This window comes from Malaya genurostris, chromosome 3, assembly GCF_030247185.1.
Source record: "Malaya genurostris strain Urasoe2022 chromosome 3, Malgen_1.1, whole genome shotgun sequence".
Classification (NCBI taxonomy): domain Eukaryota; kingdom Metazoa; phylum Arthropoda; class Insecta; order Diptera; family Culicidae; genus Malaya; species Malaya genurostris.
In genome coordinates this window covers 68,872,425-68,896,968 of record NC_080572.1, presented here as the reverse complement: position 1 = coordinate 68,896,968, position 24,544 = coordinate 68,872,425, and the positions used below count along the sequence as shown (strand labels likewise).

Genomic DNA, 24,544 nt, shown 5'->3' with positions numbered 1-24,544 from the left:
CGTTTACACTATTACTGGTTGCCAGTATACTGGTACGCCAGCAACTGGCAATGTTTACACTTTTGTTGGCAATTTCTTGCTGGTAAAATTTGTAAAAAATATAAACGTAAAATTTGTGAAAAATAACGTCAAATTGAAACCTATTGGGGCACGATGAAGCGGAGACTCAGAAAACCCCAAGAGAAACTGAAATATAAATTAAATGTTTGAACAGATAGATGAGGGAAGGGTACCTTATACGACTGCACTAGCTCTTTTGAATGTAAGGAAACAAAAGTGCCGACATTCTTACCAAGCCATTACAAATAATTAATTCTATACATGTATAACTTGCATAAAACTGCCATACAAAATTTCATTAACATTCCGTTGTAAATTAGCTCAGTTACAATATTTTCACATTCATTCTTTTGCGATATTGTTTCCATTATTGAGCATTTCAAATTGCTATTTTATTTCAAAAACCATTGCTGTTACCCCTCAAAGAGATCAATTCGCCCATATGTGAGAAAACGCCATAAAAATGAAAATTGAATATAAAAATTGAAACGGATCTTGCTTGGAAGGTTGTTTTCAATCCTTGCCGGACTACACGCAATCTTTCTTATCAGTACCATTCTGACGGGACGCTGTTTACGAATATGCGCACAGAAAGCCATCAAAACATTGCTATCACCACACGCATCCGGCTGTAAAAAAATGTCATATCGCACACAGATGAAGTTGCAAGAGCACAACTGGAACAGAATGTTTGAAAATTTATAGTCATTAGAATTTGTCCAAATATTTTGCATCTGTTTATTATCATCTAGTCGAAAGTTTGCTTTATGTGTTGCATCTCGATACTGGTGCAACAAAAACTGTAAATGATCATTAGAACTTGGGCAATTGAAGTTTAAAGTTATTCATATAACAAAAACATGCGACGTCCGAGAAGGCGTGTCTGCGCTTGTCGTTCTTCCATGTATAATACAGCGGTAGCGCAAAAGTGAATGAGAAGTGGTCGTCTGAGGGAGTGTTTTCCAGAAGCAGGGTATACATTTGAAAGGACGAAAGTGTTTTTCTAGATACTAGATCAATCATGGAAGGTGTGTTAATATTCGATCAAAATAATGATTTACTGTATCAAAATTTCAACGATGCAATGCGTGCCAAAATGACTAAACATGCGATCGACCTCGGCCTGATGGAGGACGAAGGAAGGGTAAGTAAACAATAATGGAAAACTAGCACAGTCCAATAAATCTATACATGGCAAATTTCAGAACGTTCGCACGGATTTGGACAGTAATGTACTGATACAAATTTTCAGTCCTCTAATCGCATCGCAACGTATCATGATGTGCCAATTCGATAACGCGTACACATCAGTGCAGATGGAAAATAACTTGAACCTAGTCTTCGATGAGGTAAAAAGTGCCACTAGAAACCATAGAAGTGTGATTTGTTTGGTCTTATGAAATTTAGCTTACTTGTACTGACGTTGGTTTTCAAGACCACTTAGACGCATAGATGGTTTATACACCAGGATTCATTCAACACACGGATTCTTCGAATAACAGTAACATTCTTATTAACAAGTTTTTTCGCTTATAACAAATGAGATCAGACATTTTTGCGGTTGTTTCTCTTACTCGGGTATCAAATTTCAACTGAATGAATAAGTTTGGTTTGTTGTTCATGCAAAACAGTACACTTCCAGTTGTACCAGTCGCGTTAGAGATGTCCAATCGAGCTTGAAATTTTAGCGATTCCTAGGATAGAAGAAAGTTTTTTTATTCTTCTAGAATATGTTTTTTTTTCTCAGTTGAAATGAATTAAAAAGCAAATACAGCAATTGAGAAAACTGAATACTATTTAAACAAAGCCGACGTAATTTCATAAAGGGACACATTTGAAGGATATTCCAGATGTATAAGTATAGAACGTTCAGTACATCAATTTCCGCACTGAAAGAATCAGTCGATGCATTGAAAGATTATGGCATGGGAAGAATCATTTCTAACATGACGATATGATTTACTTATCCAGAGCAATTATTCAACCGAAACGCTGAATCTATGAAAAAAAAACTAGTGGTGTAACAAGCAATCTATAAGACTATGAGGTTTTTTTATTTGAACCTAAATTTGTGAAAGTCCACCTATGAGAAAAATGAATGACATTATTTGGCACATACACACAAAGACATTGCTTAGCTCGATGAGCTGTGTCGAATGCCACTTAGCCTTCCGGGCTAATTTTCAGTTATCAATTTTTCAAGTTTTTTTTTTCAAGCATCGTTATCCTGATTATGTAACAAGTAGGTACAAATTGAATAAAAGATTTACAAATTTACATTTTTTTCACCCGAAAAAATTTAGATATAAATGTGGCAACCCCGCTCGCTGTACAAAATTGAACAAAGCACGTTGCGAACGAAACAAAGCCGGTGTTTTCTTCTTCTGTACCAGCACGTACCGACGCGTACCAGTTTTGCATCGTCATTTTGAGTGACGATTTAATGTTTTGACACTCATCGCCCTATAATTTCGGAACCCGAAGTCGGATCTGGATGAAATTGCACAGTATATTTAAAGATAATGAGAGCTTTAATTTGAATTATAATTCGTGAAATTCGGTTTAACCGTTGCTGAGAAATCGTAGTGAGTTCCGTTTTTAGAGATCTGCCAACTAGATGAATTTAGCAGTAAGTTTTATAAAAATGTAGAGTATTTTTCCTCTATCGCTTGTGGAAAAATACTTATAAAATTGAAAATTTTCACTAATCCCACTGTAATACCGGAACCGGAAGACGGATGTGGATCAATTTTTCTTGAACTTTTTAAAGAATTTCAAAACCTTTTACTTGATTTTTAGTTTGTGAAAATCGGGTAAGAAATTTCCGAGAAAATTGAGTGCACATATTTTCATAAATTTGTACATATTGCCTTGTAATTCCGGAACCGGAAACCAGATCCAAATGAAATTCAAGAAAATTATATGAGTGTAAGTTTGTGAAAATCGGTTCAACCATCTGTGAGAAACGTGTGTGAATATTTTTCTCAATTTTTTGGTGCATATCACCTTGTAATTCCGGAACCGGAAGTCGGGTCAGGATAAAATTTAATAGCAGTCTATGGGACCATAAGACCTTTTATTTGAATCTAAGTTATTTAAAATCGGTTCAGTAATCTGAGAAAATCGAGTTAGATTATTACACATCCGCACACACACACACCGAGGATCGAATGTCGTATACCATTTGACTCAGCTCGACGAACTGTATGTGTGTGTGTGACAAATAATGTCAATCGATTTTCTCAGAGATGGCTGAACCGATTTTTACAAACTCAGATTCAAATGGAAGGTCTTATGGTCTCGTAGATCTATATTGAATTTTATCTTAATCCGACTTCCGGTTCCGGATTTACAAGGCAATATGTGCAAATCTATGAGAAAATACGCATTCAATTTTCTCGGAAATTTCTCAACCGATTTTTACAAACTAAGATGCAACTGAAAGGTCTTGAGATTCTTGGAAAGTCCTCGAAAAGTTGATTCAGATCCGACTTCCGGTTCCGGTATTACAGTGAAAAAATATTAAAAATTATCGATGTCGTGAGAATTTTTTCACAAGCGATGGCGAAACGAGGCTTTTCAAAGTCTTTGCAAGACGACGGTAGGTTAAACGACAAATATACTGACATATAGACACATTTCCTGTCTGTGTCATCAGTAGGCAATCTAACTTTGTCCGCACAAATATCTCGAGTTGTAAGCTTGGATGCAAGTGATATCACTATTTACTGGTATGCATGCTCGAGGCATATCACGTGGATTTTTCGTGCTAATCTTATTGAACGTCATGAAGAATGAGTCTTATGAACATTTCAATGTACATGTTCTGTTTTAGGAAACATGGTTCTTGAACCAAAGCTATAGAAGTTTACCTACCATTCAGCAGAAAGATGCGCTGGGTTCATAGTTTTTGCACGTTTCTGCTTAAGATTGACTTGTGCGACTTTAATGATTATCGATCAATGTAATGGACACCCCATCTCCAGCTCCTGTCATACAACAACTAAAAGGCTAAACACATTGGCCTATTAACGCTTATGGCGAATCATGAAAGATTGCTTTTTGGCATTACAAATATTCTGATTCCATGAGCTGCGCAAACTCGAAACATCTGTCAAATAATATCGCAGGATACCACACAGCTTACCTGTGTGGTGGGCACTACCCGGCTGTCTAGGCTGCTTGGAAAGGAAAATTTACATTGAAGGTGAATTTTCATAGATGGTTAAAGTAACCAGCTCTATTTCGGACATTCCTAATTCTTGTGAGAAGCTACCGAATTTCTAACGTTATATCATGAGAACTTTGATTACGCTGCCGTAAGATGGCAGTGGTCAATTCAGTTCAGTTCAATAAATTTTGTTTTCTTCCATTTGTTTGTACGAAAAACATTATATTATCAAAATATCCAGCTCTCACATTTTACGGACAAATCGTTCGCATCGAATCTTGTGTATGCACAAACAAATAGGTGAGAGAAATGTCAAATTCGTGCGCGCCGAAATAGCAGCACTGTGCACCACTACAATTGACATGATATGTTCAATGTGGTGCCGTGCGATGACGTAGCTGCAGGGCTTGCTTATAAATGGAACGAACGTTAACAAAGGAGTTCCACCCTCTGTACTATTCACACACACACACACACACACACACACACACACACACACACACACACACACACACACACACACACACACACACACACACACACACACACACACATTCGTATGTCGGGTAAAATTCACAGCGCAGCCCAAGCAAGGAGAGTTGCTCCGTTCTTTCATTAGTACTAGCTGCCAGCGCCAACTGATAACTATGCTTCATTAGGTTAGCATTTGATGAATGGTTCTCATATTGAAGATGTCTATGAGAAAACTGGATTCATAACTTTTAGTTCCGATGAATATTAAATTAAAGAACGTTGCTTTTAGTGTTTCTAGGATATATACACAGTGTAAACTCCCAAGAAACAAATTGATTGTACAGTAACCCTTCATTTCATTGCATTGCCATGGATTGCTTAGTTCATGTGTTAACTGAGACTGAGAGCACAGGAAATTTACAAAGCAAGAGAACAAGGTTTACTCAAGGCGTTTTTCATTGAAGAACACTGGTGGCGTGGATTGCTCTGATTTTGCACTTTCGAGCAGAAATAGCAATGAAACACCGTCAGAATATTGCATTTCTGCTCGAAAGTACAAAATCAGAGCAATCCATGCCACCAGTGTTTTTCAATGAATAACGGCATCAGTCGCATATACTCTCACCTTTCTCTCTAATATAGATCTTTCATTCTGCCATGTCCAGCAAAAAATTTCCTTCCAAGCCCGTACCCGACCCAACCCCGAAAAAACTTTGATTGTCGGGTTCGAATACCCGAAACCCGACCAAATTTGCCCAACCTGTTTGAAATGAAAAAATAGTTACTCGTATCTGACCCGAACCCGACAAACAATCTTTTTTCTGTACCCGAGCCCGACCCGTACCCGAAAAAATACCCGAAACCCGACCATCTCTACTGCGTAGCTGACCTGAAGACTGTTTTCTCTCTAAGCTGACAGTATCGTTTGTACATAATATTGGTGATTTAGGTTCAGCTTTACAACTTTGATAATTTATTTATCGTTTTTTAAGTTTCAAGTGTGAATGAATATTTATATTTTGTGTTAGTTTTATATTCTGGCTAAATTTGAGAAACTAATTTTCATTCGATATCATTATCATATCTATATTCCACATAATACTGCTACTTAAAATTCGTTTTTCAATTACAGTTTTTAGGATATCTTTTTATACAAATCAGTACTAAAGATGTTGATCAGGTACGACGAGAACTCGGTGTATGCATCAGTCTCCTAAAACATATATGTGGTCCAAACATTTACATGTAAGTTCTATGGCATAAGTTTTCAAATCACATATTTTACTGAATCTTTCGCACACAGAATCAAAAACGACACGAAAAAATCAACCCTTTTGACCAAACTAATCAGTACCTACCGCAAGCTGTACCGAATAAACCAAGGTATTTTGGTAGAAGCCATCGAACAGTTGCTGGTGAATGCCGATGTGAAGAATACCGTAGTAACTGCTCTCCAAGCGGCAACGGAAAAGCTGAAGCAAGATCCACATTCCCAGCGTAGTCATTCGGTGATGTTTGTTGGAAACAAGTTTCTTTCGTTGTACAGTAGCCGCCAGGCACAGGCATTATCCCCGGCAGACATGCTGTTCTTGAACCTTTTCTGTCAGACCTTGGACCGCGGAGAAGGCTGCAAACGAATCGAATCACACGTACTGTTCCTACAAGGTTGCAGCAACCAGGCGACATCCGGATGCATTCCGCACATAGCTCACATTTCTAAACTATTCGATGATGTATTCTTGGTTCTTTTGATCGAGCATGGAAACATCAACCTGTCAGGGAACTTGTACGATGTGTTTTTCGCTCTGCAGAAGTTGCGAATTCTTCAAATGCAGATGGATGTAGAGAACTTGAGGCCTGCATTCGATAGTTTGGAATCCTATATGAAACATACCTTCGATTCGTTAAAAAAAATCAAATACAATAATCCCGACACGGATGACGCAGTGAAGAATTTCTCTGGAAGGTGGGACAATCTTCGGAAGCGGTATAATGATTTTTTCAAGGCCTCCGACAACGCATTAATTGTGAAGATCGAATCCAATATGCCAATGCTGGTGGAATCACTGAAAGAGGTTTTCAAGTTACTCTGTGCGGAATGCAATACATTGGAACATGGGTTGCAGCGAGTGTCGGATATAGCTGATATGGTAGAGGAAAAACTTACAGAGGTGTTCAACTTTTTGCAGGTCAAATCACAGAAAAACTTTAGCATGGGATCATATCCTTTTGAAATTATGTTAACATTTAAAAATTACTTTTCCGACGCTTACGCGAGAACTGAGTTTTCCTTAACCGACGCTTTAATTACGTATTTGGAAGATTTTCCAGGATTAGTTCACTTCATACACATAGACAGGAACAATGGAAGAATTGTTGCACCAGGGCTAGATCAAGAAGATTCGACGAATGTTTTAACAGAGAGAGTAAGTACAGAATTGAGTTTATATGTGCTTTGAAGGAAACACCGCACAAAATATGCATAAGAAGCCGCATTAAAAAAAACTTTTGACCAGTTTTTGTAAAGTCATTCCATCATTTATGTATTTAAAAAGGATGCCCACATTTAACTCTTTTATTCGAAATTAGGGGAAAGTTGCATATACCAATTTCCCGGTGTGCGAAAGTAAAATTTCCTGTTTTGAGAACATACCCAAATCGCCAATGTACTGTATTTTTTAAACATTTCTTCAGATCAGGCTTTTAACAGAAATCTCATGCCAACAAAAATATTAATTATAGTAGGAATTGAAGCTTTTTTCGGGTATCTCGATTTTTAAATAGGAAGTATTCATTATCAGGTGTACAACTTTGCTTCCGCCGTTCGGTGGCTGTACCGGCTGAGGCTGGTCAAAATACATAGATGATAATGCATTTAAAGTGAGTGTGTACAGTGCCTAACGAATTGTCATCGCCGTTTCAGTGACAGTTGTTCTTGTTTTCGAATTATTCACGCTTGAAAATGTCTGTTTACAATTCGAAAAAATGCAACTGAAGCGCATCGAATGCTTTCAGAAACTTACGGTGATGCTGCTCTGAGTAAAAGAAAGTGTCGGGAGTGGTTTTAACGTTTTAAAAATGGTGATTTCGATGTCGAAGACAAACATGATGGTGGAAGAGAAAAAACAATTTACTACGAGCTCTTAAAACCGGGTGAAATCATCATAGGAGATCGCTACCGAACGCAACTGATGCGCCTTAGTCGCGCGCTAAAAGAAAAGCGGCCACAGTATCAAGAGCGACATGGCAAAGTCATCCTCCAACACGACAATGCTCGGCCTCACGTCGCAAAAGTGTTAAAAAAGTACCTGGAAACGCTGAAATGGGAAGTCTTGCCCCACACGCCGTATTCCCAGATGTCGCCCCTTCTGACTTCCACCTATTCCGTTCGATGGCACACGGCCTGGCAGATCAAAATTTTCAATCCTTCGAAGAGTTGGAAAAATGGATTGCTTCATGGATAGGATTCCTTTTATCGAGCCGGAATCCGAAAATTTCCGGAAAGATGGGAGAAAAATGTTGCTAGCGACGGACAATACTTTGAATAATACATCTGTAAGCACTTTTTCGCAATAAAGCTTTAAATTTTGAAAAAAAAACGGCGGAAGCAAAGTTGTACACCTAATATGATAAGTATAGTCTGTTTTACTAGATCGAAAACTTACATGCCAATACATTAATAGCAAGTCAAATTCCTTTCAGCGTTAATAATGGCTTGACACCTTCGAGGCATACTTTGAACGAGATTTTGCGCGTCTGGAAACGACTTACAAATTTTGTGAATTCGGCTTTAAATTGTGTGGTCGGCTCTTCCCAAGCTTTACCTTCCTTTGAGCCCAAACGTTCTCAATTGTATTGACATCGGGTGACTGAGAGGGCTTTGGTCATTTTGGGACCTTTCGAGTGCGAGCACAAAAAACCGCTTCGAATTGTAAACAATATTCCACTTTTTACTTTACCGATTGCGAGTAATCATGACCACGCTCTTATGTAACAGACTGTATAACAAAGTAAAATTGGCTGTCATTGTCAGTGACCCACTAAAATAACCGATTTCGGCTGTCCATCCATTTCGATTACGGAAGTAATATATAATATATATAATATATTCCAACTAACTAACTTTTCTTAGGTATGGATTGACCGATTTTCATACACTCAGGTTCAAATGAAAGGTTTTATGGTCCCATTAAACAGTACAGAATTTTGTTCGCATGCGACAAAATTTCACATCGTCGTTTGAAGTATTAAAGCCAAAATCGTATGAAACCGTCTGAATTAGATTAAAAACTATTAGAGTTTGAAGGTCATGTTAGCCAGATGAATCAACTTTGATTATACAGGTTCCGAAAGTACCTGCAATAGTGGAACTCACTTCGTTTTTACAGAGACTACCTCAACGATCTGAGAACTGTTTCACTTTGTAGGTCAGTACTAGTTTATGCATAAAGAAACCATTTTTTCTTTCGTGAATCTAAGGAAATTATTCTGAAAAATATCAGTGTATAATATATGAAAATATGAATGATATGAGGAAGGCATCACTACACCACTAGGTGGATTAAATCAGGTTTTTAGATAAGAGGTCTGCAGAGTAAAAATTTCAGCAATGATCTTGATTTGAATTTTGAAAAATTGATGTGTAACAAAAGCCTTGCTTTTTGTCGGATCAGGGTTATTTCGCCGAATGGGTAATTTCGCCGAATGTCATTTCGCCGAAAGGGTCATACCGCCGATTCATGCAATTGTCTTACTATTATAATTGGAATTGATTTAAAATAAAAACAAATGAATGATAATACGTTAACGGCCGTTTTGTGGACCTACAATTATACTTTTTGAATAAATGTTGATTCTTGAATTTTTGAATAAAGATTGATTCATGAACTTCAGAGGGGAGTTCCCAAGGAAACTTGTTGACTATTAGCCACTAAGCATCTAAGCAATTGTATAGGTGTATCTACCAAGCAAACACTCTGGATCGGCTGCGAAGTCTGTTGAAACAGAAGGTCAAATTCCACTACAGGAATGTAATACCAAGGCTTTGTCTTCTACTAAGTAAATGCATGTGGTATTTTCCGTTTACTAAGTGAAAAAATATCTAATGCGGTTTCGCTACATCGATTTGAGTCGTGTGCTGTCCGACCTCGCTACCGCTCGTTCGGACCTAACTAAAGCATACACACTTAGAAAATTTCGCAGAATTCGGTAATTTTTTACCGAATTTTCAACAGCTGAACGTTCGGTAATTAAATTGATTACCGATCGTTCGGTAATTACTGAACTGTCAAACAAATACCGTAAACTGTAAACCAAATGAATCTAACTGATTGTTCGGTAATTTTTTGTTTCTTTGTTTTCCTTTGGTTAAAATTTTGGATTTTCAGATTTTAAAAAACAACACAAATTCACAAAAACGAAGGAAGTAAATTCCAACCTGTTGTGGCTATGGTTTTATTCCACGAAAAAAGGGTCAAATGTTCCTGCTGACTGGAATTATGAGCGCCTTCCAAAACACTGCAAAATCCGTCGAGTCCACCAGAAATTACCCTCGAACGATTTGTGTAGGAAGCAAGTGGACAAGTGATACAAAATTTAATTTTTTTTCTGCCTATAAGTAAACAAAAAGCTTTTAGTGGTTCAAATGTTTTAAAAATTTTAGCACCTGTATCTCAATCCATTCGATAAACTCTTCAAGATATTTTTCGTTTGGTTAATAAAAAGACACCGACAATTTTAATAACTGTTTGACAGTTAGTTTCACGACAATCAGTTTTCACAGAAGTTCGGTTATTGGAGGATAATTTTACCATACGGGCAGTATGGTTTTTACCGTACTCGGCGAATTTTCAGATTTACCGTATGAATTGTATATCTATTTACAGAATTCTGTAATGAAAACTTGCGTAAAACTGATCGTCCGGTGAAAATTTGCATAATTGTTGTAAAATGAAGTTCATGTGCCGAAATATCGGTAATTTATATTGATTACCGAAAGTTTTCGTCAAAAAAATTACCGAACAACGGAATCGAATCTTAGTGTGTAGAAACCTAGCTTTGAGTAGACCGGGCAATCGAGGCGCTTACAGGTTTGTATGCAAGAGGCCGCCACTTCCGACGGCCTGATACTTTTCAATATTGTATGTTTGTGCTTTCTCATATAGAAAGGTTATGCAATCAATCTGAAAACCGTCTTTTTGTGCCGAGGCCCGGAGGGCCGAGTGTCATATACCATTTGACTCAGTTCGTCGAGTACGCAAAATGTATATATATATATATATATATATATATATATATATATATATATATATATATATATATATATATATATATATATATATATATATATATATATATATATATATATATATATATATATATATATATATATATATATATATATATATATATGTGTGTGTGTGTGTGTATGTGTGTATGTGTGTGTATGTAACATTTTTTCGCACTAACTTTTCTCGGAGATGGCTGAACCGATTTTCATGAACTTTGATTCAAATGAAAGGTCTTGTGACCCCACACAAAGTTCCAGAATGTTATTCGAATCCGACTTACGGTTCCGGAATTACAGGGTAATATGTGCAAAAAAATGAAAGTAAGTGCACTTACTTTTCTCAGAGACGGCTTAACCGGTTCTCACAAACTTAGATTCAATTGAAAGGTACAATTGTCCTATACAAAGTTCCTGAATTTTATTTTGAACCGAGGATGATTATTGAAAAAAATCTTATTTCAAATAACTTTTTCACTTTTCTCAGAGATGGCGTGACCGATTTCAACAAACTTAGATTCAAATGAAAGGTATCATAGTCCCATACAAAACTTTCAAATTTCATCCGGATGCGACTTCCAGTTCCGGAATTATATGGTGAAGTGTGTTAAAAATTGGATACCGTCACTTGAAGTGGCAAAACAAAACACGTAACAAAATTTCTTAACTTGCCTCGAAACTATTCCAATCGGTCGCCATTGTCAATAGACAACCAAACAACCTGATTCCGGCTATGCTGGTTCTCGTTTTCTGATTACGGAAGCAAAATGAAATAATAAAAAGTGAAATAATTTCTAAACTTGTCTCAAAACTATTCCAATCGGGAGTCATTGTCAGTAGACGCCCAAACATTAATTTGGCTTTCCTTGTTCTTGGGGTTCTTGAACGACCGAAGATTGTAGCCATAGACTCAAAATTACAGTCACTTTTCTCGAACCAACTTCGATTATACCAGTTCCCAGATGCCGATTTCGGAAGTACCTCTTTTCGTTTACACAGAGATGGCCTAACCGACCTGAGTACTGGTTCACTCAATAGGTTATACTAGTGTTGTTTTTCAAGAATCAAAGTAAATTATTTGAAGAATACCACACATACATACATGAGAATATGTGAGATATGAGAAAGGCATCATTACACCACTAGGTGGATTAAAACAGTTTTTTTCCTGTTTCTTAGGATCGACATTCTCCTTGTAACAATTACTACCTTGTTAAAAAACTTCACAGAATCGCCAACATGTGACGGTCTCAGATTAGATTTTTTTTCAGGTTGTCACATCTGTCATTGATCAAATTAGTATCAAATTATCAGCTTGATACCTGGACATTTGTAAAAGTTACACTGTATTGAGTACATCTGCGATTGTGCGTGTTCTCTATTTTATACAATTTTATGCAAAAAAAGGACCGCGTTGACGTCGCAAAAGACATGATTTTCAAGGCCGAATCTGACCAAACACCCAACCCAACGGATTATTACTGGCGACGAGACGTAGATTTACTAGTATGACATGCAAACCAGATATCAAGTACACATGGCATACACACTTAGGAAAAGTTACCGCGTCGCGATTCACTTACATTCACAATACAAAGCATGTAAAGATGAGTCATTAACTTCACAGGTACTTTAGCTGAAGCTTACATTGATACAGACGCAACATTTATGTTTACATGTTAGTAGATGTAATATTGTGTCATCACCGATAGAAATACGGCATATTTAAATTTAGTGTAAATTTCATTTTTTCTAAGAGTGTACACCCAATGAGCCGCGACCGAAAAACACGTCGTTTTCAGTCGAAAAAAGAAGGCGATGCTCATAGTTTTCATTGATTATAAGGGTGTAGTGTATTACGATTTTCAGACCGTCAACAAGAAGTATTTTTTGGGCGTTATGAGAAGTTTGCTTGAAATAATTCGTCTAAAAAGACCAGATTTGTGGGCAAACAACTCGTGGATCTTGCACCACGATAACGAACCGTCACACGATGCCATCGTTATTCGTGAACATTTGACTAAATAGGAAAAGAGTACCACTCAGCAACCACCGAATTCACATAATTTGACTCCCTGCGACTTTTTCCTATCCGGTCGACTCAAAAAACCGCTCCGTGGAACGCGTTTCAGCTCCCGAGATGAGATTATGGAAAAATCGCAGATGGTTCTGACGGCCATAACGAAAACTGAATAAAAAAATGTTTCAAAAGTTTGATTCAAGCGCTGGCATAAGTGTGTTGCGGTCAATAAACAATGCTTTGGAGGGGACAAAATCGAGTTTTAAAAACAATCATGTATTTTTGATTTTTATTTTTTTTTTAATTTTCCGGGAACTTTCTGATCAAGTAGTATTAAGATTTTTGAGTACACCTTTTTATATTAGCATTCAATATAGCAATATGAACAATACGCTGAGCCGCAAGACGTCATAAACGTTTTCGTACGAGAGTATGAGGATTTGCTTTGCTTTGCTATACTTTGCTATGAGGATTTGCTTGATAAAAGGTTTAAGATTTTAATAGTCCTTGAAACTAAGTTTAAAAATCTCGTCCACAATTTGTCCAAACGTTCATCTTCTGAACCGACAGTACCACACAGCTCGAGGCTATTTTGAAGTAATTCGAGATAACAGTAGAATTAAAAAAAGATACATATCTGGCCAACGGATATAATAAAGATTATCAGTCGTGAATTTTACGAAGTCCTTCTTAATACTTATTCAAACTTTGAGTGTATTTCAAGACTAGCCCAGTATATATTTACATATGGTACATTGCAAACCAAATGAGCCATCAAAATTTTTTTCCAGCTATTTTTTCCGTTAAGAACTCAAAAATATTCGATACGTTTTTTTTATTTAAATATACGTGGAAATTTCGAGAATTGACTTGTTATGTTTCGCGTTCACGAAAAAGAGCCTCTTTTCAACAGCGTATACTGAAAAATCTAATGAAGATACGAAATCTCGTCCAAGACATGAAATGTGCGTCTTTTCCTAACCTTTCAAATAAGCGATTCCAAAAAAATTACCAATGTTCATTTAATGAATTAGGTTTAAACAAATAAAAAAAATCAAACTTGAGCTTTTTTTTATTGAAAAAAGTAACCTTAGGAGTTTGACTCCATTCTGGCAAAGTTTTAGAGTGGAAAGATGAATATTAATCGGGAAAATGAATTATGCAACAACGACCCCACAGCAGTTTTCCATTCCATAACATTCCGACTATCAAGCCTCAAAAGCAGTCGAAGCGGTATTTTAAAATGGCTATACCTTCGTTGATACTCAACCGATTTGGATAATTGTGATATCAATGGATTTTTTGAAGTGTTTAGATTAAAGTGATTAGATTAATACTAATACTAACTTGGATTTGTGCATTGGTCATTGGTTTGAAAACTAAAGTACTGTAGAATGACCTATGTATCACAACAATTGTTGAGAAATTTAACATCTATCGCTGTAACCTACGCTTTTTTCATTTTAAATCTTTTATATTGACACTAGTGAAAAGTTATCTGAATTCGAATTTTGACATCAAAAGAATCAAATTTTCACAAAGTTACATGTAATTCAGTCAATTTCAGCGTTTTAGTATATAATTTGTTTTATTTTTGCAAAGACTCACTAAGTTATTGAAATGATTTCCCAAAGTTATTTTAAAAATCCTAGATGGCTAAAAACGATTTGTTGAGAATTTTTCAATTCATGAATTAATTTGAATTTGATCATTGTATTTTTTATTTAATCGATCTTGTCCCTTACACAACTACATAATTTTTTGCTCTCGTATGTTCTGCCTTATAATTGTACTATAATTGTCAGCTATGCAAGTGAAGTGTTGAACGTTCGCAAAATTCACATAATCAATCAACTAGTACGTGCGATTATCGATATTCGGATGTGTGGACAAACCATGTCAGTTTTCTTCGTATTCACGTCATTCAGTTATGTCTCTGACATTACCCTTCCGCATTTTTATCTGTGTGGGTTGCGTGAAAGGTATCGTCTTACACATTACGCTATACCCGTCTCCTACACGATTTCGTTGGCATTCCTCAACCATGCATTTTTCGATTCACAATTTTCTCCCTGAAATGGAATGTATCACTGTATCAAATGGAATGTGTGGTGAAACGAGCGAAATTTTGTACATCGTCTCTTAAGACGAATAATGTATTGGACATGATACTTGAGTGTTTCACAAGGGATAGAAAAAGATGAATGCCAACGTTGGACATCAATACTCAAATACTAACTTTCTCCTTTTGTTTATTACCGTTGAAAACTACAACACATAATCGACACCAGTCTATGAACCAGATGTAATCATATATTCGGTAATCATTGGCATGGAAAGGATTCAATAGAGACTTGAGAGTGCTTACTTACCGTTTCAATGGCATTCAACAATAGAATACGATTTGACCACATAAACAATTGTGAATATGAACTGAGCTAAGCTGAAGTGACAACAAATGGTTAATAACGACGCCGTCCATAATCAAAGGCTGTGCTACTGAGAAGGGAAACGGATGTTAGTCCGACAATCGTTGTTTGTTTAGACAGCGGTTATCACTGCATCTTCACGAATATCATGGGAGATAAATTGTATTAGAAGAGATGGGAGAAGATCCAGACATGGCTTGGTAAATAATACGATCCCCTCCTGGATAAGTCCTTATTTGATGATATCACTAAGCAAAAATACTATTTGTTTAGTACGAAGTTATGTTAGCTCGATTAGCGTCACGTCACCACATCACGGTAGATACGCGTTACCTCACAACATAAAACGTGCATTTGAAACGAAATTAAGAACATAATTTATTTAGTAAACCTTGTCATTTTCAATGACAGCACTGCTAACGAATCGTCATGTAAAGAATTAACGATTAGGAACGCGAACGATTTGAGCTTATCATCAATTGTGAATATGAAAACCCTATCAAAATGAAAATGTGCATTAGTTGTAAACAGTGAGACTTAACATAATGGAAACTGAATTGATCTGAAGCGCTATCGATAGTTTTATTAGAGTCAAAGGGCAACACATCTACGTCCTCCTACGGTTCATCAATTAGACTAATATGTTTGTCGGGAGCTGCAATGTGAATGTGTATATGTGAAACACCATCCCACTAATTGTGTTTACTAAAACCGCAACCAGGCGTGAATAGTTTCGCTTCAGAAAGAAAATAATCTGGTTCAACGTTGATAAGTTTGAACTCAGCTGTAGTTCATTATTTAAAAAAAAAGTGTTCTACGTACTGTCTGATTTCTCAAGAAGTAGTACTTGTTTTAGGCATCCAAAATTTTCATTCCGTCAATGAACACAATCAACGAAAGTTGAAAATGAGTCAATAGAGTAACGACCGCCAAGGTTGACCCGAACGCCTTCGAATGACAAACGATCATGACACATATTAAATGTATTCCATTTTTTTCTAGATTTGGTCCATGGTAGAGCTTTCGAGGACCTATCTCCACAAAGGCCACATGTCAATGATCTGGAAGGACATCACCTTCAGCTACGGGTATTTCCTCTGGTTTGAAGACGCAAACGGAACCGCGTTAAAGCCGAAAGAATTTCCTGATTTCTCTACGATTTCAACCAAGCCGCAGCTGATTGCTGGAATCCTAGCGGGCGACTACTATCAGTAAGTGTGTTGTTGTATTTTGTTGTGTAATTAAGATTACAGAGAATGCTGATTGCTATGGCACCCGCCCGGAGAAATAATAAAATTTCACGTGTCATTTCCGTGCAGACGACTGATAGAAACCTGCTTCCCAAGGACGGCACCGAGTAAAATTCGTTGCTATGAACTGTACTGCGTGCATCTTGGGCTGGTGACCTCGACAAACGTGCTGGAACACTGCAGGCGACTTGCCGTCACGATCACCGATCTGACGGGCTGCGTTGGGAACCCGATCGACCTACTGTGAGGGGGTATTGTGCCGAGTGAAGAGAGCTGTTTTGTTCTGTTGTATTAGTTTTACCTTAGAAATTGTAGTCTTCATCGTACAGTAACAATACCAGTAATATCAGAAACGCATTTAACATGATATTTAATAGTTATTTCAAAAGTAAAAACAAAGAAAAGAAGGAACCTTCAGGAACTTACAAATAATTAAAGAAATTTTCATGTGAACGCGGAATAAGAACTGCATTTGTTCGAGTATGAGTAGTAGGAGTCGATATAATCGACATCGTAGTAAACTGTTTGCCTAAAAACGAACAAAATAAATGCTCATACCTGAACAAATAAAAGTCGAACACTAAATTTGAATATGACATGGAATTGCTCATTTCACTTTTTCAAAATATTGCTTCTATTGTAGAGCTTACTGTATTATTATGGCGATTTTTTTATAGAAATCAACCTATACATATGAATAATAACCAAAAGCATGAAACAAATTGTTGAATATCGGTACGTTAGCTATATGTTGATTGTCGGCATTCCCGTAACAGCTGTTTAATTGTGCTTGTCACAAAGGTTTTATTTTTGTCGCAACGTTGAACATAAACATTCCAAATAAAGCTCCATTGAATTCGTATTTGCTTAGTGAAAGTTCTAGTTTCATAAACGATATTGTTTTTATGATTTTTTAATTGCCGAAGTGGCTAATGATGAGTACTAGAAGAACCAATCTAAAACATAACCAATAGCTGATATAAGAAAACTCAACTTCTCAAAAGCAGATATGAGGAACGAAGCTTCTGTAATTTTATGGTCCCACTCAGTATTTATTCGAAGCTAAGCAGAATAACTAAATTTAATAGCAAGTAGATTGAAGAGTGATGGTTTCTCACATGGAAATGTAGAAACGAATACTATATTTTGTTAGTGATTATTTGGAGACCATTCAAGAACTCTTACAGTTGCTACACCTTCCATACCTTTATGATGTCCACAATGTAGAGTTTGACAGTATACTAATACTACCGTTGCAATGCTACCCTTAAAATCGTTACATTGCTAAACACAAAAAACAATTGGATTATACTTTACCATTTAGTTTAGTCAAACAATAAAAACAAACTATTGATGGTTATAAATCGACCTGAGTAGGTTGTTCAAAGTATTAGCGACTAGTTTCACAAACCAATCATTTCACCATGGTATCGACTGAAATCTGATTTCTTAGAATAAAAATGTTTACTGAGTTATTTGTTTGTCATTCGTTATTGGATTATAATTTGTGCATCTTCAATTTATTTACTAAAACAATCGCTTTGATTTTACTACCTAAACAACAACTGTTCGTTTCACCGAAAAGCGCTGAATGGGTCATTTTTCTAAAATTTATTTCACGGAAAGCAAATTCATCTAATTCTTCATTTTGCGAAAACTGTAGTCCACTGTTGGTATTCAATGTAATCCTTTACTTGTTCCAACGATTTAGGACACTTCATCAAAAGAGCTTATTCACGATTCCTTTTATAGTTCTCGATGAAACGATCACGAACTGCGAATGTTGCCGGTAATTCGTGATGCAACTGTAAACTACGAATGTTGCACGGTCATCGCAGGGAAGTTGCCTTCCCACAAGAATCAATTCTGAGTAGGTTTACTCGATTCCCCAGGTTTACCCAAAGCTATATTATATGGATTCGTTACATTCAAACCTACGACAGTAATTTCACCTTATTTGATCAATCAAAAAAGACATCATATTACCAAGATATCCTGTCAATTTGTACCTACTTGTTAGTGTTTTTAAAAAATAATGATAACGATGGTTTTCTAAAAAATTACACTTATTGCCTTTCTAATATAGAAAGTTTATACAATCACTTGAAAAATTTACTAGTGGAAATTGGTCCAGAGGGCTAAGTGTTCTATATCATTTGAGTTTAGCAATGTCTGTGTGTGTATGTGTGTGAGTATGTGTCAAACAATGACACTAAATCAATAGTGATGTGATGTGATGGGATGTGATGTGATGTGATGGGATGTGATGTGATGTGAAGTGAAGCCACCATCAGTTCAAGGACTTGCCAGTGGATGCGGGTAGACTTACAGTAGCCCCGATATGACTCATCCATTCACCTTCTTACTATAGCTGTTACCGAAAAGCGAACAAAAAGGGTTGGGCGGATACGTAAGTAGAGTCACTTACTCGTATTCCGCGGGAATAAAAGATGCTCTTCCAACCATAATATCCAGTGCATGGATGAAGCATATCGCTATACATGCTTGAACCCGCCTGATGGTTTGTTTGAGAAGGGCGCGTCAGACTCATTTCAAACCTTCAGAAGGAAACAAGTTTCCTTCAAGTGACTTGGGCTGGCTATCCACAATCCCTCGTCCAGTCATCAATTCGTCCGATGCCCTGATGCTCCCTCCCCTTTACGCCCCCGTGCAAAATGTTTTATATTGATAAATACAATGAAACATAGTGTAATGAAATTAATATAACATAAAATGATATAATAGATTACAAAATAATATAATACAATGTCATACAATATAATATAATATATTATAAAACATGATATAAAATAACAGTCAATGTAGAGAGTCAGTTATGCTCTTCTATCTTCGCAATACTGCAGGAAGTAGAATATTTCTCTTCTAATAACAATAATAATATCCACATCTATAAAAATAATATATGTTATTATTATTGATGACAAATTAATAATAATAACAATCAATATAATAATGAAAATAACAACAAAAAACAATATAATATAGTACAATGAATTATATAATAAATAATAGAATAAATAAAATGATATGTTGCGATATGCTATGATATTATATTACTTGAATTTATATGTCATTTCTCATCCTCTCATTCTGCCATCAACGCATTCCATCGACCTTTTGTCACCACAGACACACGGGTAGGCATGAAACAGGAACCAGTGAGGACCAAGCTCACCTTGTGACGACCTTGATATTTAGTTGAAAGTTACTTTAAAAATGATAACTTATAAGGAAAACAAATTTATATTTTGCGCAGAGGTACGTAGTACTACTCATAATAAACCCTACAATATAATATAATATAATACAACATAATGCGATACAATATAACATAACATAATAGAAATATAATATAACATAATATAATAAAATATAATATAATATAATACAATATAATATGATATAATGCAATGCAGTATAATACTATACAACATAGTATTTAATAACATAAAATAGTGTAAGACGATAATATATGAAATAATATGCTATGATACAATATAACAGGTAATGTCGCAGTGTAAGTTACGCTCTTCTTCTAATAATAATAATAATAATAATAATAATAATAATAATAATAATAATAATAATAATAATAATAATAATCATAATATTAATAATAATATTAATAATAATAATAAAAATAATAATAATACATGATGTAATAAACAACACAATTATATGTTGTAATATACTATGATAAACACTGCACTTTAGGATGGGCTTCAACCTACAAGCCATTTCGCACCCTCTCATTCTGCTACTAACGCAGAAGGCGATAGCACCCAGTCGACGCCGTTCTATTGACCAAATGTCATCATAGACGCTCGGGGAGGCATGAGATAGGGACTTGTGAGGACTTAGTTATCTCACCATTTGACGACCATGACACTAAATCAATAGTGGTCAAAAACGAGACTCATTCAATTATTCAAACTTAGGCTCAAACAAAAGTTCCTATAGTCTCATAGGCTGTTGCTTAATTTCACCCGAGTTCGACCACCGGTTCCAGATCTATACGGTAAAGTGTGTTTAATCATTTAGTGCGACGATGCAAAATGAAGAAAAATTCTTATTAACATGACATAACCGTTTACAAATTGAAAAGGTTTTGCTAGTTCCCTTAGTACCCAAAGAAAGTTTTTAATTTTATTCAAAATTGAAAAAAAGTTACTTGACAGAATCCTCTAGTGACATTTTTGGAAATATAAGTAATATGAGAAAGGCATCATTACACCACTAGATGGATTAAAAAAGGTTTTTTTTTGGTAAAATTAAACATTCACTATAAATGGGGAAAAAGTATAACGCAAAATATTGACCATCTTGACGAACTTTTTGACACTTTATCATCTTTTGCATGTTGCTTCTTTTGGAGCATGATCACCATATGTCTCAACAAGCATTCGATGTGACTTTGCATAAGTTTTATTTAAATGAAAACAAAAAAAAATTGAATGGTGCACTAACAGGATGAAAAATATATGTTGTTGTTTGTTCAATGACTGTGTATATTAAATATATTTGGCAGATATTATCCCAACCAAACAAAAAATGAACGCTTGTTCACACCAGAATACCTGATATGCACAATAGTATCCCGACTTTTTTTTTGAATTCAGCTGAAAATTTCACCATACATTAGGGACATATGTACCAACACAATAAAAAAAATTTTGACCACCGGACTCTCCAGACGCGCGCAATTAAAAAATTCCGGGAACTTTTTGAACAGACCTCGTATTTCATGGGATCTGGTCTTTGGCAAAACCACTTCAGCGTATTCATCTAAACGCTTTGTAGTTTGAACTACAGAGTAAAATCAGCATAAATGCGATTTACTCAATTTTTTAGCAAAAAACTACAAGGATCAGCCCCACGGGGTTGTTCGAATCATAGATGTGGAACAAAGCAACCAAAATTTCTAATGATCAACAATCAAACAGTTCAATCAATCGTCACACTTTTGAATCCGCAATTGTACGAGAGTCTGCTTAGATTGTTCTTGATTAGGAACCAACACCGAACATTGTTTTTTTTTTTATTTAAAAAATATTTTATTCAGGCCAATTTGCGTGGCCGATTTAGCTGAGTTTTTAGATAATTTTTTTTGTATTGGATCTCGTTGTCACCCTCTTTCTAGTTTGTTCGCGGTTCGTCTCGTCATTCATTTCCGCATCGGTGGTATTGTTGTTGATTTCGTTGCTAGTTGCTGTAGACGCGTCTTGTTGTACATTGTTTGCAGTTGCTGGATGGTTGGATGGTAAGCTGTTAACTGCAGCTGGTGTACTTTGTTCTATAGGGGTTACGTTGGATGGTTTCGTTGAAGGGGATGCTTCACTGTTGTTTGTGACTGTCACAGGTGTACTGGGGTTGCTTGGGGTTGGTGTGAAGGAAGCACTGTTGTCCTTTGGTGTGGTTGTCTCCTTGTCCAGTTTATCACATGGCTTACCGTAGTGAACAGTTTTTTGGCAATATTGACATGTGGCCATCTGATTGTCATAGGTAACAAGTGATTTGCACGGGATTCTTGTATCCTGACCGAATGTCACATAAGAAGGTATAGGCCTCCTCAAGCGCATGCGTAACAAACGTACGCCATTTATCTTCCATATATACTGGAATGTTGTACTTGATATTTTCATGCTCCGAATAGTGCACATTATTATTGTCTTTAACGAATTGAATTGCATCCAACTCTTTATAGAACTGGATATAAACAACATTATTGGTCTTATTGCATTGAATAAAATGAACACGTTTAATGTCAAGATGCATTGGCTCCTTAAGCAAACCTTCAAGTTCTCGTATCGAAGGTCGAATTTTGCACTGTCTGAAGTCAACAATAATTTTATTTTTTCGTACCGGCGGTAGCTTTTGTTCGTTTGGTTCACTCATTTTCGAGGTCGTTCTATTGTTCACTACACAATACTGTACTTGGTTTCTTCTGTCCCGAACGTAAGCTGTTTTGTTTTATCGACTGACTTGGATGAGATGAGAAAGCGAACTGACCGAACATTGTTTGTTTTATAGCCGACCAAATTACACCAATATCACAAATGTATGCAATTATATCTTTGTACATACTCGTCCCGGGTTGGTGGTTCAATGCATTGGACGCTGGTCATACAAGCCAGTTGTCGTATGTGCGAGCCCCGATCTGGAAGGATTCTTAGTGTCAGTAGGATCCATAGTACTAGCCATGCAATGATTCTGTACACAAAGAATCGGCTGCGAAGTCTGTTCAAACAGAAAGGTCAAATTCCACAAAAGGAATGTAATGCCAAGACTTTGCTACATACTTGCGATACGATTTTGATATTTGAGCTTCTCTTTGCCAAGCTTGTGTTCAAGTTTTGTATGCAAGTAGTTATTTTTATAGCGTTAAGTTTCTCTACCATTCTGCGATTTCGGTTGAAGCGATAAACTTTTTCTCATTATCAATTGGGTTCATCTTACATGAATTAGAAATTAACCTTAAGCACTCAAAATTTACCCTGAGTAGTTGTCAATTTCTCAGGCGAAACGACATAACATGGAATTTCATCCGAGCTTGCATGACACAAGATCAGAACATACCAATTAAAGCTTCAAATCGTTTTATGGCACTTTTTGTCTTGCTGTCTAGCAACAACTTACCTCTAGCATGTTAAGCGTAGGACTGAAACGTTAGCTATAATTTCACTTCTATTTATAGATTCGCGTGCTTCCAACAGCTTCGCTTTTGCATCGATTGACCAATCAGAGCGATGCTTTCCCTTTGATATATCACTTACTCCTTCAAAACCGTCGTCTATGGCAGGGAAATCCGATATGCCGGAGAATTTTTGGAAGACAAAATCGGACACTGCTCGCTACTAATCAAAATTTCAATCATACATAATTAAAAATACGTGGCTTGATACATTCAAATCGAATCGTAGAAATATTTCCAATCAAATGATGTAATAATATAAACAATTAATACAAAATATACTGAGCTGTAAGTGTTTAAAACCTGACCACATTTCTACGTGTATTTTTCCTTGAGTTTCTGATTTGCACCTCTATATAGAAAATAAAGATGTGTTCCACATCAAAATCAGAATAAAGAATTGAAGCAACACTTCATGGCGAAACTTAATCTTGTCTTTCGATTGTCTTTGCAGCTGATTGTAAGCCTACTATGATTCCATGTGATAAATTATACAAGTTTCAAAAACGTTTCACTATATTGATTTAATGAGTACTTAACTATCGTTATGTCAACACCTTCGTTATTGTTCAGTAATTATCATAATGTGATATACATATTTCTTTTGTATAAATTCTTAAAATCTGAGAAAATAAAATGAAAATTTTTATTTAAACTGATGACTTCTTATTTGTCTAATTTTTAATCCATGTCTTTCCTTATGAAAACAGTACAGCGAGAGCAATAATTATTAATATCTTATCAGAAATAATCACTGCTATAATTCTTAATCATTCCCTGGACGATAAGATAAGATAAGTACAATCTCATCGTATGAACTATTCACAGCCAAAGGAGTTTTTTTGTCGACCAGGATGTCATCAAATAGCAAAGCGTATACGTGTGTGCAGTATCTTCGCATTGAATGATGTAGACACGGTATATTTTATCAGTCACATTTAAAGAATTTAAAGATTAAAATTCCATTTTTTGTATTACAAAGGGATATACTAATATTTAGAATCGTCGAAATCGATAAAAATATTTGATATGAATAAGAAATTTAACTTCAAATTTTTGCGGAACGTTGATGTACTTGGAAGCTGATCGAATCGATGCACAATGGCTTATTACCCCATGTCATTACACACCCAATAAATTAT

The 24,544-nt window shown here is 35.9% G+C and overlaps 1 protein-coding gene across 2 annotated transcripts; it reads left to right on the top strand.

Annotated features, from left to right (window-relative positions):
• Window positions 1-736: 736 nt before the first annotated feature.
• LOC131435169 (uncharacterized) lies at window positions 737-24,024 on the top strand. 2 transcript variants are annotated; one of them, XM_058602786.1, is made up of 8 exons: window positions 737-1,204; window positions 1,266-1,409; window positions 5,838-5,950; window positions 6,009-6,926; window positions 7,017-7,131; window positions 16,443-16,651; window positions 16,760-16,941; window positions 23,406-24,011. In XM_058602786.1, the coding sequence occupies exons 1-7, from the start codon at window positions 1,082-1,084 to the stop codon at window positions 16,935-16,937; spliced, it is 1,800 nt and encodes a 599-aa protein (XP_058458769.1). In that variant the 5' UTR covers window positions 737-1,081; the 3' UTR covers window positions 16,938-16,941; window positions 23,406-24,011. The 2 variants fall into 2 exon arrangements, with proteins under 2 accessions (XP_058458769.1, XP_058458768.1); XM_058602785.1 differs by having other exon boundaries at window positions 16,760-24,024.
• Window positions 24,025-24,544: the final 520 nt, after the last annotated feature.

Bases quoted from the DNA above. Each gene is read 5' to 3' on its own strand.
- LOC131435169 (XM_058602785.1), top strand. From the start codon at position 1,082: ATGGAAGGTGTGTTAATATTCGATCAAAATAATGATTTACTGTATCAA. The intron at 1,205-1,265 runs GTAAGTAAACAA...GGCAAATTTCAG, and splicing joins TGATGGAGGACGAAGGAAGG to AACGTTCGCACGGATTTGGA. The intron at 7,132-16,442 runs GTAAGTACAGAA...ATTTTTTTCTAG, and splicing joins CGAATGTTTTAACAGAGAGA to ATTTGGTCCATGGTAGAGCT.